The sequence below is a fragment of the Balaenoptera acutorostrata genome, chromosome 10 (genome assembly GCF_949987535.1).
Source record: "Balaenoptera acutorostrata chromosome 10, mBalAcu1.1, whole genome shotgun sequence".
Classification (NCBI taxonomy): Eukaryota; Metazoa; Chordata; class Mammalia; order Artiodactyla; family Balaenopteridae; genus Balaenoptera; species Balaenoptera acutorostrata.
The window spans coordinates 85,963,199-85,980,145 of record NC_080073.1 but is presented as its reverse complement, the minus strand read 5'-3'; the positions used below and the strand labels follow the sequence as shown (position 1 = coordinate 85,980,145).

General features: G+C 40.4%; 1 protein-coding gene and 5 non-coding genes across 6 annotated transcripts in view; 1 reads left to right on the top strand and 5 right to left on the bottom strand.

The window, feature by feature from the left end:
• The window catches only part of LOC103004316 (uncharacterized), a 353,565-nt gene that overhangs the window by 281,986 nt on the left and 54,632 nt on the right, over positions 1-16,947 (top strand). Inside the window, 1 exon segment of the mRNA XM_007179046.2 lies at positions 8,400-8,418. Within this exon segment, the coding sequence (XP_007179108.2) occupies positions 8,400-8,418 (19 nt within the window).
• Positions 3,271-3,343, bottom strand: TRNAV-AAC (transfer RNA valine (anticodon AAC)). Its single transcript has one exon. It is a non-coding gene; the product is annotated as a tRNA-Val (tRNA).
• TRNAM-CAU (transfer RNA methionine (anticodon CAU)) lies at positions 6,550-6,622 on the bottom strand. The gene has a single exon. It is a non-coding gene; the product is annotated as a tRNA-Met (tRNA).
• On the bottom strand, positions 8,634-8,706 carry TRNAV-AAC (transfer RNA valine (anticodon AAC)). The gene has a single exon. It is a non-coding gene; the product is annotated as a tRNA-Val (tRNA).
• TRNAM-CAU (transfer RNA methionine (anticodon CAU)) lies at positions 10,377-10,449 on the bottom strand. The gene has a single exon. It is a non-coding gene; the product is annotated as a tRNA-Met (tRNA).
• TRNAR-ACG (transfer RNA arginine (anticodon ACG)) lies at positions 14,598-14,670 on the bottom strand. Its single transcript has one exon. It is a non-coding gene; the product is annotated as a tRNA-Arg (tRNA).

Below are 16,947 nucleotides of genomic sequence, written 5' to 3'. Positions count from 1 at the left end.
TATTAATATATCCACTTTATCTTTTTTGATTAATGCTCGTGTGGGGTCTCTTTTCCCATTCTTTTCTTTTAATCTCCTATATCTCCTTTATTCTTTAATATAGCTTTTAATCTCACATTTAACTATATTTGAAATGGGTTTCTTATAATCAGCATATTTATTTTTAATACACTGACAAACTCTGATTTTTAATTGATATATCTGGATTGTCAGAATATATTAAAAATAAATATGCTGACTATAAGAAACTCACATCATATTATTACTAATAAGTTTGCATTTACTATTTAATAATTTATTAATGGTTTGTTCCCTTTATTTTTCATATTTCTTTGTTCCTCTTCCTTCCTACCTTCACTTGACTTATTTAAACATAGTAGCTGGTCTAGTGATACCATACACATCCTTAATATTTCACAGTATACTTAGAATCAGTAAATTACCATTCAAGTTGAGTATAGAAACCTCACCACCATTCAGTCCCTTTACCATAACCCCTTTATGTTATGTATATAATACATATAGATACAATGAAAACTCCACCAGATAATGTAATAATTTTCACTTTCAAGCATCAAATATACTTTAAAGAACTGAAGAGTAACATAAGAGTCTATTATATTTACCCAGTTATTTCCTTATTTGTTATGGTTCTGATGACAAACTGAAATCATAATGGAGTAATCATAGTTCAGGCATATAAAAATAGGGTGGACATCCACCGAGGATCTGGTCTTAGACCAGTCCCTACATCACTGAGAATTTGAACTTTGAACTGTACCAAACCCAAGGACACCACCAGCCATATTTGGAGCAACTTCCACAAGCTGCAAACTTATAGTCTCAAGGTTCCCCCTTGTAACTATGTAACCATTGCAGACCCTAACCAATTCTTGCTTAACAAGCAGTCTTGCTTCTTGCCAGTTCCAATTATAATTACGGACAAACAACTTATGTAACTAACTGTGTGGCCTTGCAGTTTTTCCCTTTAATAAGCTTCCTTCATTTTGTAGTCCAGTGGAACACCACTCATGTGCTTCTTAAATCTGTATCTCCCGGGCTGCAGTCCCAATAAACATCATTTTATTTCAAACAGGTTTCTGTTTCTGAAATTTTGGTTAACTGTTCCTTCATTTATGCTATTCTGTTTCCTTCTGGTATCATTTTATCTTGTCTCACGACATTACTCTTTTCTAGCACTTCTGTTAGCAATGAATTCTCTCAGTTTACCTCAAATGAGAATGTGTTTCTTTCACCTTTATGTCTGAAGGGTATTTTTGTTATATTTAGCTATTGGAGTGACAGGCCTTTTCTTTCAGCATTTAATAAAAGTCATGTCATTTCTTTACAGTTCTTATGGTTTCTGATGAGAAATCCACAATCATTCAGATTGCAGTTTCCCTTTCATTTTCTTCTGGTGCTTTCAAGCATTTTTTCCCTTTTTTGTTTCCAGCAGTTTAATTGTCATATGTCTGGGTGTGGATTTATTTGGTTTTATGCTGCTTTAGGGTTGCTGAATGTTTTTATTCTGGTTTATATCTTTTGCCAAATTTGGGGAGTTTTCAACCATTAATATTTCCAGTGTTCCCCCCCTCCCCCTCTTTTCAAGGACCTCTTTCTCTTCCTCTGTTGGGTTTCCAATGATGTGACTATAAGAACTTTGCTATTTTCCTATTTGTCCCTAAGGCTCCGTCCATCTTTTGAAATACACTTTTCCCTATGTCATTTTGATTGAGTAGTTACTATTGTTCTATCTACACATTCACTGACTTTTTCCAGTCATCTTCTTCTCCTATTGAGACAATCCAGTGAGATGTTCTTTATAATTTTGGTTAATATATTTTTCAGTTCTGAAGTTGCAATTTGGATGTATATCTTCCCATTTTTTGCTAAGACTTCCTAACATTACATTCATTTCAAAGAGTTCTCACCCCTAATTCTCAGAGCATTGAAAATATTTGTCAGAGGATTCCAACATCTGTGTCATCTCAGTATTGGAATCTGCTGATTCTCTTTTCAAGTGAATTAAGATTTTTCTTGGTTCTTCATATGCTGAATAATTTTAGATTATAACCTGGCCATTTTTGTATTACATTATAAGGCTTTATGTCTTGTTCAAAGCTTATGGAGAATATTGCCAATCTTGCTTTGGCAGGCACCTGACTGCCTTGTGTTCAAATTCCAAGTACGGAACAGCCTTCTGTGTGTTGTGGTTTCATAGTCCAATCCATTTCCAAAGCCTTTCTGATGCTATTTGGAGGTCTCTGGAGTGTGTGCAATCCAGTGACCAGTGTGGACTTGGGCAGTGCGCTATCACTTCAGTTCTCAAAGTTTATGCTGTTTAGGACCTGAGTCACTTATACATAGATCTTGGGTTCATCCAGAAATTCACTAATAACTTCACGTGTTTGCTTTCCACAGTGTCTTTCCTGATATTTTCTGGTTACTTGGGGCACTCGGTTTCAGTCCCTGACAAGACAGCTGGGGCTTTATTGACCCCGCTCTGCCCTGTGCCTCTCAGGACTGTACCACCTTGCGGCTAAGTAGCAGGAAGAAACAGGAATAAAAAGAGGAATTGGGCATATCCCTTGAGATGACCAGCTATTCTGAAAAAACAGAGAATAAACTATAGGCTGATAGTAAAGGTACATACCAAAGGCCAGTGAGCCAGCGCTGCTCTGTCATGGCCTTGACCAGAGCTGGGTGCAAAGTGTCTACTTTTCTCATTTCTTTCTACTGGTTGGAAGATTTGCGGTTATCAGCCACAGCTCCTTGACTGAGAGCGAAAGCTGGAGAATGTGGGCATCGATCCCAGTACCTCTCACATGCTAAGCGAGCGCTCTACCACTTGAGCTAATCCCCCACCATTCCTCTGCCTTTTTACCCGAGTTTCAGAGTCCCATCTCCATCATTCACTTGAAACCCTGACTCTACTAAGGGCAAGTCTTCTCAAAGATGCCCTGAGGCAAGAGCACGGTTGGTACCCACTCCTCATCTAAGGAAAAGGAGGCGGGGAGTAGCCATGGGAAAAGCTTGGCGTCCCAAAAGTTCACGTTTCAGATTTTCTGAGATAGAAAGGAAAACGTCCCAGTTGGGAGGAGTCACCCAGAACAGCCGGCTAACGCAACAGGACTATCTCAGGATGTTTATCTGTTTCTTAAAAACGAAATGAAAACGACAAACCAACAGGAGTGGGATGACCACTGGTTCCTTTTAGGTGAGGCGGAGGGCTGATTTTCGCCGCATGGTGGAAGGCAAAAAAGCATCAGTTGTTTCCGCTTGGTTTCGAACCGGGGACCTCTCGCATGTTAGGCGAGTGTGATGACCACTACACTACGGAAACTCGTGTCTCACATCATTTTAAAATATTTTTCCGTTGTTACTGAGGCAGGTCATGAGGATTTACATATCTACACCATAGGGCAGAACAATAAAAAATACAAGATATTACAGACAAGAGCCATCGGAAATAAGACGCGAGAGCATATCATAGTGAAGGAAAAAATACGGACATTTAGGGGTGAAGATGGAGGGAACAGGGTGCACACGGTGGAAGGAACAGGCATGGAGGTAGGAATTCCTGTGTTCAGAAATATACCTGTTCAATTGGAGTGCTAGTGTGTGTGTGTGTGTGTGTGTGTATGTGTGTGTATGTGTGTAAAATAGACATGGAAGGAAAGTGATTGAAAAGCCTGTACACATGAAGATACACTAGGGAGAAAACTGTGGAGGCTTAAAAACCTTTGAAAAAAATCCAGGCACAAAGCTTACATAATCAAGGTAACATTTTATGAAAGGTGGGGGAAACCAGAATTGAAGAGAACGAAAAAGAAGTTATAAATTATTAAGGGATTGAGGTTTATTCTTTTAGCTCCTGGGGTTAGCAGTAGCATGAGTCTTTCTGCATCTCCAGCTCAGTACACTGTCTGGCACAGAATCCATCCTCCATAAACATAGAATGGATAAAGGCATAGATGCATGGATTAGCTGCAATGCTAAATCAAACAAGTTGCATAAATTAATAAAATTTTAGTACAATTTCTAGCACATGGTTCTGAAAGAGGATTTATTTCATTCCTTTTTAATCTTTCTTCACCTGTATTCCAAGTCCCCACTCCCTAAAAGAAAATCATGGAGAAATAGTTGGGATCCTACAAACTATAATCATATATGTCACCATTTTGTCATTGGTCCCACAAAGAATAAACTGTTTTCAAGATACTTGATTATCCTGAAACGGCTGCTACACTGTCTACATTGTCATCATTCCGGACATGACTACCGTCTCCTCTTCTTCCCTGCAGCCTCTAAGCTGCGCAATGTCAAAGATTTGTGGTCTACCTGTATAAGAATTCTCACAAGCCTCCAAATCCTCAAGCTCTCTTCATCCTGAAACCTAGAAGAAGAGACGAGGGAACATTTTTGGGCTTCACTGTTGAAAAGAGAAAGAAAGTGGAAATTAAGAACCTGTGTAGAAGAAAATGTTTGGAGGAAATACATGCAAAAGGAAATAGGCTTTAAATTCGGTTCTAGTTTTCACCCAACTTCAAACTGTTATCAGTTGTGACTTTTATAAGAGGAGTCCTAAACATCTGTGGTCCCTTACACCTTTATTTGTTATTCACTAATTAGAAGGTAGAAAATTCTGTCTGGGAAAAATTAAAATTATGCATTATAAATAAACTGCCATTCATCAATAAAAGTCAAAACAAATAAGTCATAAAGAAAGAACGAAATGAATTGAAAGATGCAGAGATTAATATTTTGGAAGTTAATACAATGATTTATTAAATTATTAACTTGTATTTGATCTGCCTATTAACTCCATTTACCTATTACTTCCATTTCAAGACAGAGGCCATATTTATGCCTTAACTCTAGGCACTGAGGACACAGTGATTTGAGCCTAAAGATCCTTATATTCTAGAGGAGAGACAAGAAATTTAAAAAGAAAAACTTCATAAGACACTTTCTAAAACTTCATAAGACACTTTCTAAAACACTTCATAAGACACTTTGTGAGGAAGGTGGCATAAGTTGATGTAATAGATTGAAATCACAGTAAGAGGCATTAGCTATGGGGGGGTGGTGTCAGTAGTAAAGTGACATGTGATTCAGGGACTGAGTACCTAGAAGTAGGCACCTTATTACTAAGTCTGATTCAAAATGAGAAGATGTATTAGTCAGGAGCTGAGAGGTGAAGAAAGGCCCTCTGTGGGCAACTGGGAAACTAGCCCAGACAGAGCCCGGTTACCAAATACCCACAACAGAGTCAAAATGTAAGACATTTTCTATCTTTTTGCAAGACTGTGTGCCACTGACTTAAGCAAATGTTGGGTTTGCTGAAGTCCCACCTATTCACAGAGTCTCGAAGAACTTCACCCAAAGGATTCTTTGTGTCTGAAGAAGCTTAAGTTCAAGTTGAGGGAAAAGGAAGTCTCTCAGTGAAAAACAAAGTGCAAGGGCTGTTCACAGCTCAGCATGGCAGAATCATGATGCTCTCTTTTCTCAATGTTTTTGGTCCTCATCAGGATCTGATCACTAATGCTGATTAATGTATTTCCTGCATTATCTCCTGGGATCATCCCCACCCCCATTTTAAACCATATTTAAGCTGCCTGTGCAAAGAGGAAAAATTCTATCTGGGGTTGTTTGTGTGGAAATTAAATACCACCTGATTGTTTCATTTTTTTGGAGATATTTCTGAAGGTGTTGATTTGGACTGTGATGATTGGGTTGGGACAGATGGGTAAGAAACCTTCTTAAGGAAGAACTACCCAAAGATCCTACTCCTATTCTTCTTTCATGAGTTTTCCTAAGAATTCCCCTGGTTTCACAATTTTCTTTTTTTTCTTGTTGTTGTTGTTTTTGTCGTTTGACCGTCTGGGTCTTTCTGATTCTCTCGCAGACCTAGGCTACTCAGACCTCAGGAGGACAAGTTCTGCTGTATGCCTTGTCTCTCTAGGTGTCCCTCAACAGCCTTCCTTCTTTCCTCAGGCCAACTGCCCCATAAAATTCAAGTACAAAATAGTGGAAAGGCCTTGTTTTCACCAGGATCTCTCTGTTCGGCAACAGATGTGGGAGGTCCACCCTCCCGCTGGCCAAAAACCATGAACGTTGAGATGGAAAGGCCAGCACTGTCCAGTACAGACCATGTTCACTCCCTCACAGCTTTTTTCAGGTTTTCCTTCCTTGTCTATAGACCAATGACACAGAGCATTCATTCCTTGAAGACTGAAACTGAGCTGAATTAGAAAAACTTCGGACACAAGGATTTCAGCAAGCGTGAAAGGAGAGACTAAAAGGCATCTTCAACGCGATATCTTTCCTGACTCTCCCTCTGAAAGCTGAACGTGCCACCTCCACACTCCCGAGCCGCTGTACTGCCTAATGATTACACCCCAGCACACATTTTCTCCTGTGCTTATGATGCATTTTTTTCTTACTTGCTTCTTGTTCAGTTTCTCCCACTCCTCCCGACTGGGGTGTAGCTCCACGAGGAAGGGACTAACAAGAGATATTTGTTGCTTGATAAAAGATGAAGATGCCTGCCCTCCCTGAGGCTCGAACTCAGGACCTTCAGATTATGAGACTGACGCGCTGCCTACTGCGCTAAGAGGGCAGATGTTCATTGCTTTTGGCTTTGAAAATAAAATATGAAATTTTATTTTCCAGGTATGTCCATCAGTTTCCAGCTTTTGAAGAATGTAATCAATGTTACTTGTAAATCGTTCCATTTAAACCAGTGCTGCACCTGAAGTGTTCCACATCCAGGAACTGTGGAGTCCACACCTTTCCAGTATACACCCAGCAATTGGACACTCTGGCTTGCCGTACCCAAGAATTGTACAGGTCTTTTGCTGCTCTTTTTCCCTCTTGTGTTCCAGTGATCTGCCTCTCCCCACCTTCAGAGATCTCAGTCACTCTTATACTTTCCTTCGTACCTTATGTTCAAAAGAAACTTTTGAACAGTGCCCAGTTAATATTAGTTCCCTGACAGACTTAGTGAATGAATACTCCTCACATTTGTCTACAGTCCATATTTCTCTGTCTCACTCTAAATCTCCACTTGGATATACATGACTGGAGACATTATCCTTACAAAAAACACAAACTGAACTTAATAAAAAAACCTCCTCGTTTGTTTCAGCCTTATAATTATACTAAGAAATTTATGGAGATGATTTCATATATTCAAATTGAATTTTGGCAACAAAAGTATGTATCATGATTTGCATTTTTCAGATATAATGGAGTCTCAGAGAAGTTAAGTAATGTTTCTAAGGTCCTAGAGCTGCTAAGCAGCAAAGTATGAATTGAGAAACAGACTTTTAGATTCCAAATTGTGATCTTTTTTCCTGCTCTGGCTCGTGATCTCACTGTCTGTTCTTCTCCACAGTAGCTCATTCATCCACACTCTATCTAATTCCCAACCTCCTCTGTGCTGGCCTTTTGGACTTAGACTTCCAAGTCAATTTTGGCTCATTCTCCTCCTTCAAAATCCACATCCACTGCCGTGCCAAATACTGAACATTATTCTTGTGACGCTCTCTTGAATCTATCCCTTCCTTTCCATTCGGTTAGTACATATTCATTGGGGAGCTGCTCTGTGCTGGGCAGTAGGCTCAGGTGATTCAGAACGAATCTGACCACACAGATCTCTGGAGCTAGAAGGATAAATATGGACAAGGAATGAAACCTCTTCCGGTTTCACTACTTTCAGTCTCCCTGGCATTTGCAACTAAATAATGCTTTTAAAAATATTTGTTTTCATAATGTCCCTCTGCTTCACTCTGACCATTTTTGATTTCTTAAGTTTTGATATGATCTTGCTTTTCTTACAACTCTTTGGTAGAACCTCACTGTGATTTTGCTTTATAAGGTCAATTCCACCCATTGGTGCATGGTGTTATTTTCTCAATGTGTTTGTTGATTTTTTAAATCTATTAGACTTATCATTAATGAGACATGTACATACCAAAGGCCAGTAGAACCAGCGTTGCCCCGTTTTGTCCTTGCCCAGAAAAGGGTCCAAAGTGTATAGCTTTTTCATTTCTTTCTATAGTTTGGAAGATTTGCGGTTATCAACGAGAGCTCCTCAGTTGAGCCAGTAAAAGGCTGGAGAATGTGGGCATCGATCCCGCTACCTCTCACATGCTAAGCGAGCGCTCTACCACTTGAGCTAATTCCCCACCTCCAGCTTTCTGCTTTTCCTCCCATTTTTCAGAGGACCATCTCCATCCACGTCATTCCTTCTTCTGGGGCCGGCCAGAAGGTCAGGAAAAGTCAAGGCCATTACGCTGGAGTAAGGGCACATCCTCTCAAAGATACTCTGAGGCAAGCGGGCGGTTGGTACCTATTCCTCTGGTAAGGAAGGGAGAAAGTCGCCTTGGGAAAAGTCTGGCCGCAAAAGTACAGGTTTCAGATTTTCCGGGACGGAAAAGATCACGTCCCAGTTGAGAGGACTCACGCAGAACACCAGGCTAATGCGGGAGGACTATCTCAGGTTGATTACCTGTTTCTTAAGCACGAAACTAAAGCAGCAAAGGAACATAAGTGGGATGATCACTGGTTCCTTTTAGGGGAGGCGGTGGGCTGAATTTCCCCGATGGTGGAAAGCAAAAGGCAGCACTTGTTTCCGCTTGGTTTTGAACCAAGGACCTCTCGCGTGTTAGGCGAGCGTGATAACCACTACACCACGGAAACCTCCGCTTTAAGTTTTTTCTGAGATAGTTTTTGGATTCTTGCTGAGTCGGGTCTTGAGACGTTACATATTTACACCATATGCAAGAACAAAAATACATACTGTTACATACAAGAGCCATAGGAATTTAGAAGCCACAAGTATCAGAGCGAAGGAAAAATATATGGACATTGAAGTGTACAGATGAAGAGTGAACACAGGATGGAAGGAACAGGCGTGGAGGTAGGGATCCTGTGTTCAGAAATATATCGGTTCAGTTGGAGGGGGTGTAAGTGCGTGTGCGTGTGTGTAAAATAGACATGGAGGGAAACAGTGATTGAAAAACCTGGACACATGAAGATACATTGGAGAAAACATTGTGGAGGCTTAAGAACCCTTGAAAAAATTCCACGCAGATGGCTTACGTGATCAAGGTAACATTTTATGAAAGGTTTTTAATTTTGAATGCCAAATAGGTAGGAAATAGGGAAACCAGAATTGAAGAGAATGAAAAAGAAGTTATAAGATATTAAGGGATTGAGTGAGGTTTATTCTTTTAGCTCCTAAGATTAGAAATAACATGAGTCTTTCTGCATCTCCAGCTCAGTACACTGTCTGGCACAGAATCCATTCTCCATAAACATTATAGAATGGATGAAGGCATAGATGAATGAGAAGAAAGAGAAAGACTCTGGAGAGGTTGTGCAGGAAAGATCTACAGTATTTGACGATGTCTCAAGACACTGGATGTAGAGATTTGAGGGAGAAGAAGGAGTCAAGGACAATTAGAAGTCTTGAACCTGGGTGGCAGACACAGAAGTGATTTTGAATTAATGTCTGATGAATGGAAAAATGAATCCACTTATTTAAAAATATTTGTTCTATGAATGTATGAAGGAAGAAAGGAAGTGGTATGGAGAAAAACTGCTTATGAGACTATACCTTAAATTAAAAGAGAAGCTCACATCTTTTCATACAGAAAAAAACAACTTTTCATGTCTGGTTTTGCTCCTTAGAGCTATTAGACCTGAGAAAAATGATTCAACTCCTCTGAAATTCAATTTCATCTTTCAAATAGAAATAATGATATTTGGGTTAGCTGCAAGGCTAAATCAAATGACTTGCATACAATTAATAAACTTTTAGTACCATTTCTAGAATGTGGTGCAGATGTGAGATCTACAGAAGCTACCCCACTTCCTCCTCCTATGTGCCATATTTCCAAAATCTCGTAACAACCACAGCTGTTTTTATAGAGAAATACACGATGTGTGGAAGAGCTCCAACTTTCTAACTGCACCCAGAACAGTGCATTAACAAGAAATATTTGTTGCATAATTAAAAGAATAAATGATTTTGCCCTTCCCCATCCCTTAACTGTGGTTAGACGACATTTAGAGCACGAATTTAGAAAAGAAAATTCCCCTGCTTCTTCCATCGGGTGGAGAGGAAGACCAAAAATATGGTATAGATTTTGTTTTCTGGTGTAATCTAAATTTCTTGTCTATTTCACTCAAACCACTGAGAGGTGCAACAAACCAGAAAGCTGATTTCATCCTCTTGAGCAAATATAGAATATTGAAACACTTATCAAATGCTTACCTGGAAACATTTGCTAATTTTCCTTTCTGTTGATTTCTTTAAGCACAGATGACACATACTTCGCCAGGCTGACTGTGAAAAGAATTCGACCTGCCCTCTCTGAGGCTCGAACTCAGGACCTTCAGATTATGAGACTGACGCGCTGCCCACTGCGCTAAGAGGGCAGATGTTCTATGATTTTTGCTTTGAAAGTAAAATAAGAAATAGTATTTTCTAAGAACATCTGTTTCCAGCTTTTAAAGAGTGTATGTACTCAATGTTACTTGAAAACCACTCCGTTTAAACCAATGTTACCCGGGTAAGATTCCACACCTATGAAAGGTGGAGTCCATGTCTTTCCGATATTCACCCTAAGATAGGACCATCTGGACCTCGGCACTAGGGACAATTCATTGTGTCTGTCTTTTGCTGGTCTTGTGTTCGAATGACGTCGTATTTCCTGCCCTCAGAGATCTCAGTGGATCTTACACCTTTCATGATCTCCTTTGTTGAAAGAAAAGTAGGAGGTGCCCAGTTAACATTAGTTCACTGACTGAATGAATCAATAGCCCTCAAATTTGTCTACAGTCCATATTTCTCTGTCTTAGTCTACATCTCCACTTGCATCTACATGACTGGAGACATTCTTCCCTACAAAAACTTAAACTGAACTTAATGAAAAGTCTCCCTGCTTTTTTTTTTTTTTCCAGCTGTATGTGTCATTCATCACGCTAAGAGATTTATGGAGATTATTTCATGTAGTCTAATTGAATTTTGGAAACAAAACTATTTATCATAATGTTACCAAACCAAACTTGGGGCCAATGGCCCCAGTGCAGCAAAGCCAGTCTGCTGACATCAGGTTGTGGTGAAGGAAAGTACAGCATTTATTGCAGGGTGCCAAGCAAGGAGAACTGGCTCAAAAGACCCAAACGCCCCAAAAGCTTTCAGAGAAGGGTTTTTAAACACAGTGTGAGGGAGACATTCACAGGGTGTATACAGCCAATGCGAAATTCCCTGATTAACTGATGGTGAGGTAACAAGGTGGTATTTCGGGAAACTCAATTATCAATTTTCTGGCTCCAACAAGTCTGGGATCTACATACTACTGGTCAGCATGCAGTCAACTTTTTCCATCTGGTGGGAATTTTAGTACCTTCAAAATAACTGAAAGATATGGCTCAGAATATTATCCATAGCCCTTAAGGAGGAACTAAATGCTCTTGAGTTTGTTTTATGGCTAAACTATCAATATTAATATTTGTCTTGTTTGACTGCTTTCCTTTGTGTCTTCATTTTCTCACTTCTCTGATTAAATTTGCTCTTTGAACTGGGGGAAGGCCTAGGATGCTAAAGCTTTTCTACAAACAAGAGGCAGGCAGGGGATATGGGGGATGGGGGGGGGAATCTGTCCCCAGGTAGGCCCTGCAGGGTCCTGCTCGGTTTCAATAATTTGCACTTTCCAGATATAATGGAAGCTCAGAGAAGTTATGTTCTTAAGGTTCCATTCTGCTAAATGGCAAAGCCTGAATTGAGAACCAGATTATTAGATTGCAAAACATGAGCTCTTTCTCTACTCCAGCTCATGATCTCACTGTCTGTTCTTCTCCACAGTAGTCCATTCATCCACGCACCAGCTAGCCAATTCCCAACCTCCTCTGTACTGGCCTTTGGGCTTAGACTTCCAAGTCAACTTTGACTCATTCTCCTCCTTCAAACCCCATATCCAATGACTTGCCAAATATTGAACGTTATTCTTGTGCAGCTCTTTTGAATCTGGCACTTCCTTTCCATTCATTTGGTACATAATTCACTGGGGAGCTGCGCTTTGCCAGACACTGCAGTAGCTTCTGGGGTTCTAAAGGGATCATACTACCCTGGCCTCAAGAGATAGCAGAAAAAAAATGTGGATGTGGGATGCTCAGCTTCCAGATTCTCCAATTGAATCTCCAGGTATTTACAGCTAAGAAACTCTTTCTAAAATATGAGTTTCATGATACCATTCTTCTATTCTCTAACCATTCTTGATTCCTTAATTCTACTATGATCTTGTCTCTCTTTCGATCACTGATCCTTGTTTCTACTTGCATTGTGATCTTGATCAATTAGATCCATTGGTTGATGGCATTGTTCAGTTCTTCAATCTCTTCGATGATTTTTTTTTGTCTACTAGATCTATTAATTATTGAAAGAGAATGGTTTTGAAGCTCTGTGGCCAGGGACTACACTTTTAGGATTGTTGTGTCTTCGTGGTCAATTGACCCTTTATAATTGTGTAACATTCTTCATTACTGCTGGTAAATTTCTTTGCTTTGAAGTCTACTTTGGCTGATACCAATACATTCACTTAAGCTTTCTTTTGATTAGTGATTTCATGTTGTATCTTTTCCTATTCTCTCATTTTAAACCTACCTCTGTCATTACATTTGAAGTGAGTTTCTTATGGTCACTGTTTATATTTAATCCATTCTGACAATTTGTGATTTTTAATTGATGTATTTAGACCATTTACCTTTAAGGTAATTATTGCTATTTTTGAATAGAGGTCTACCATTTTATAATTTGTTTTCTGTTTGTTTCTTCTCTTTTCATTCTTCTATTTTCCTCCTCCTCCAATTCTGTACCCTGTTGGAATGGTACTGAAGTGCAAATTTAGTTACAGCCCAGCCTAAATTCATTTACCAGCAAACTTTGCTTACAGAAAGTGTCCAAATACTTGCTCTAGGGATTTCCATATAAACACTTAAATTTTCACAGTGTATTTAGAATAAATATTTTATAATTTAAGTGGAATGTGGAAACCTTATCACCATTTAGGCTCTTTTACCCTAACTCCTGCTCATCACACTGAACAGATGACATCTGAACTTTCCAGCTGTAAAGTTTCATAGTGACCAAGGTTTCAGGCTGATAATAAAAAGGAGATGATAAAGTCTTCCAATCTTCCTAATGAATTTGAAGGGGGGAAAATACTGGAACGTGGTCTATTATTCACTTTTCTGGGCAACACTTGAGAGATCTGATTAGGGTGTTCGTTTTCTTATGGTTCTGTTGGTTACAGCCTGCGGTTAACAGCCATTACCTTGTCAGTAATCTGGATAACCTAAATAGCCATTACCTTGTTAGAAATCCCTGAAACAGAGTGAAGCATAACTACAAGGTGTGTGTGTGGGGGGGGGGGTGTCAGTACCAATGAGTTTGAAAGTAGGAAGGGAATGAGAATGTAAATTCGTAAAGACTTGTCTCCTACACGACACACACAATTGCTATTAATAGTGGTTGTCATTGGCTCAGCAACCTGGGCAGTGGTATTGGTGGCGTCTGCCTTTTGACTCCAGAAATGTATCTCCTATTCCAAGCTTTTAGAGAAAAGGTTTGAGCTGGATTATCCTAAAAGGCCACAACGCAGCAGGGATTGAAAGGAGCTGCTCTCCTTCTTTTCTCTTCTTTCTTTGCTTTGCTTGTCGCCCGAATTCCATCAGCCGCCTCCCGCGCTCTTTCAGCGTGGGTCTCAGTAGACAAGGATGGAAAAACTCGTGCCCTTCTTCTGTCAGCGGACCCGGATGCTGTGCATCCTTGACCTTCACGAGAAGGCTCTTCTCGAGGGCAGAGACCGCAGGGACTCCTCACCTTTGAGCCGTGAAGCTTGGGCTGCGCTTGATGCACGCGATGCGCGGCGTTGGATTGATGTTCTGCAGATACCTGCGGGGCAGGTAAACTTGCTGCTTGCTCTTCCCAGCAGATCCCAAACCCATCTCAGTCACTTCATAGACACAAGATCCACATCGTTCTCGTTTACTGTGTGAAGGTCTCATCGCTTACGAGCTGCTTCTCCTCACTCGTGGTTCCTTTAACACCCGACTGCTGATTCCCTCCCTAGTTACGTTTCTCTCCTTTGTTGTTTATGACATCGCTGTAGTTTGTTTCGGTGTGGACTCGGACAGCTGAACACTGGAGAAAATTTAGCAGGATTCGTCGAGGATTCTATTGATACTAACTCTCAAGAGAGCACTGGGTTCTCATGAGGCAAGTGTCCTGAAAAGGGAGAGTTTTTCAGGCAACACGGCCGGGTACAGAAGACATTATTAGTCGATTTGCGCAAGATTCTTGTCCTAGTCTTTTGTACATGTTTTCTAGTCCCGCCCCGCCCCGCCCCGCCCCGCCCCGCCCCGCCCCGCCCCGCCCCATCTTCCCTCCATTCTTCTCGGTTGTGTGGTGATTGAACAAGAATAACAACACAGGTTTTATAAGGACCTCCTCATAATAAAACAGCCTTAAGTGGTTTGTAAATAACACAGCACGTGGCTTCCCCGAAAACATGGAACGATAGCCCCGAGCCAGCCAGGGGTCGAACCTGGAGTCTTCTGATCCGTAGTCAGACGCGTTATCCATTGCGCCACTGGCCCTGCTACTGCGAGCACTTTTTAAACTATTATTAATTAGCCTTTAAGAGGTTTTCGCATTTTCATACCATCGAATTTCTGGATGTGGCTGATGTGCACTGTCCCTCTTCTGACTTGTCTGCCCTCTTCTCTGCCAGATGATGGAATATAAAGATTCGCAGTCTACTTTGAAGCCTCATTATAGCAATAACCTGCCAGCCTCAGGTCCTTGACCTCGTGGTGAGGGACCTGGAAGTAGCAAATGATGGAGTTTTTAGGGCTTTGCTAATGAAGGAAGGAAACCAGGAAACAGGGACCAGAGTAAACAAACGGAATAGCGGAAATACTCGCAAACCTAATAGAGTTACTAATTCTTCCCCAGTTTGGATGGTGTTCTTTCCTGCACTCCTAGGCTGCAGAACACCCCCCTCATTTTGGCAGTTATCACAGTGTTGTGAACAGCTGTTTCCTCAGCGGTCCTCCCCACTCAATTTTATATTCCTTAAGGGCAGCACGCTCCGTATCTACAAGGACTAATCTTACATTAAAAGTCTGCATGCGTGAATGAAGGGTTGAGTGAGAAAAATGTCAGTGAGCAACAGGAAAATAATTTATGGTACAGGTAGGCATCACGAGTCTATGATTCCATGCTATCTCAACCCGGGTGTTTAATTGGAAGAGCAGTGGAGTGCCGTATACAGCAGCAGAATTCTAGTTTCCCGAATATAGGTTTGCGGCTCACAGTGGCTGTTTATGTGCTCAGGGGCTGAGGCTGGGCATGGGTCCATTAAGTCTAAAGCCAGCGACAATCAGACGGTAGGGCTGGGCTGGAGCTAGTGGCTGAGAAGTAGGCTTTCTAAGTGAAGAGAATGTCTAGTCTGCTGATATAAAAGAAAAAAACTTAGTGAACCAAGTGCGCACCAGACTGATATATTTAATACCACTTAGTGGTTGGCTTCGAGTTTTTCATGATGCCAGTCATCAGGAAGACTTACAACACAATGCTTATAAAACTATAAGACATCTAGCCCAAAGATCCCTCCCCAGTCAAGGAAACTTTCGGTAATAGCTCTACAATAATTCAAACAACTGCATTCAATTGGCTTAAACAAACTGGATTTATTATCTCACATAACAAGTCAGGAAGGTAGAGAGGCGACGTGCCTCGTTAACTCGGTGGCTCCATGATGTTATCAGGACCAAGATTTTCTGAATCTTTGTGTTCTGTCGTTCTCAATACATGGATCTCATACTCCAGCTGGTTTCCTTGCAGTACCTCAAACTCTCACAATATCAAGGTAAAGTCCAGAAAAGAAACCAGACTTCTTTACTGTATCTCTTGTTGAGAACAATTTCTCTGATATGCTTCCCAGTGGATTTCCCCCACATTGGCTAAATTTGTATCATATATTCTCACCTAATCCAAGTACTGCCAAGAATGTGACCACTGTGATTAATTAGATCAATCATGATTCTGCCTCAGGAGCTGAGAATTGGGCCCACCTCCTGAAAGCCAAGGCAGTATAGAGAAGGCTATGTGAATCAAATCATGTTTCTGTTGGAAAGGAGGAATGGGGGCGCTGGTGTTGGTGACTGGTGGTGGAATAGGCAAGCAGTATTAGCTGTTATACCCTACACCATCCCCATATTTGGAATAAAATGAAATACTTTTTAAAAGCATTTTTAAGAGCTCCATTCCTTACATTATTAATTCACATTAGACATAGATAATTCCAGATCTAACCATCATAAAAGACATTTGATACACAGCTTATATTCAGTATTTGTATTTAGAACAAGTACATTAATTGTACATGATGACATATTGACTTATAAATCAGAATTGTGTTAAGTTTGGCTATTAATAATGCCATACATCACCGATCTTCATGACTGCATAGTAAAATGACACTACAGTTTCTGAATTTGAACTGTCAGAGGCTGACACATGTATAATAGTGTAGAGGTCTGAAGCTCAACCTTAAATAGTTCCAGAACAGGGCAGGAATCTTAAATTCCTAACTCTGGAGATCAGTAGTTTATGCTACCTAAACTTGTCTGTAAAGTATATAACACTCAGTGGTCCCAGGCTTATTTTTGCAGCTTTTTAAATAACAGTTGGCAGTTTAAATTTGTTTCTTCATCACAATCTGTTCATTTCCAGAATAAGCATAGTTTAACGTTTTCTGTCTTAATGTTTACTCTCTATTCTTATCACTGTTCATGTAGAAGAAACTTGATATGGAAAAAAAAAGAGCAGACTTAGAGAGAGACTCTGCCTTTTACTGGAATATGTGAATT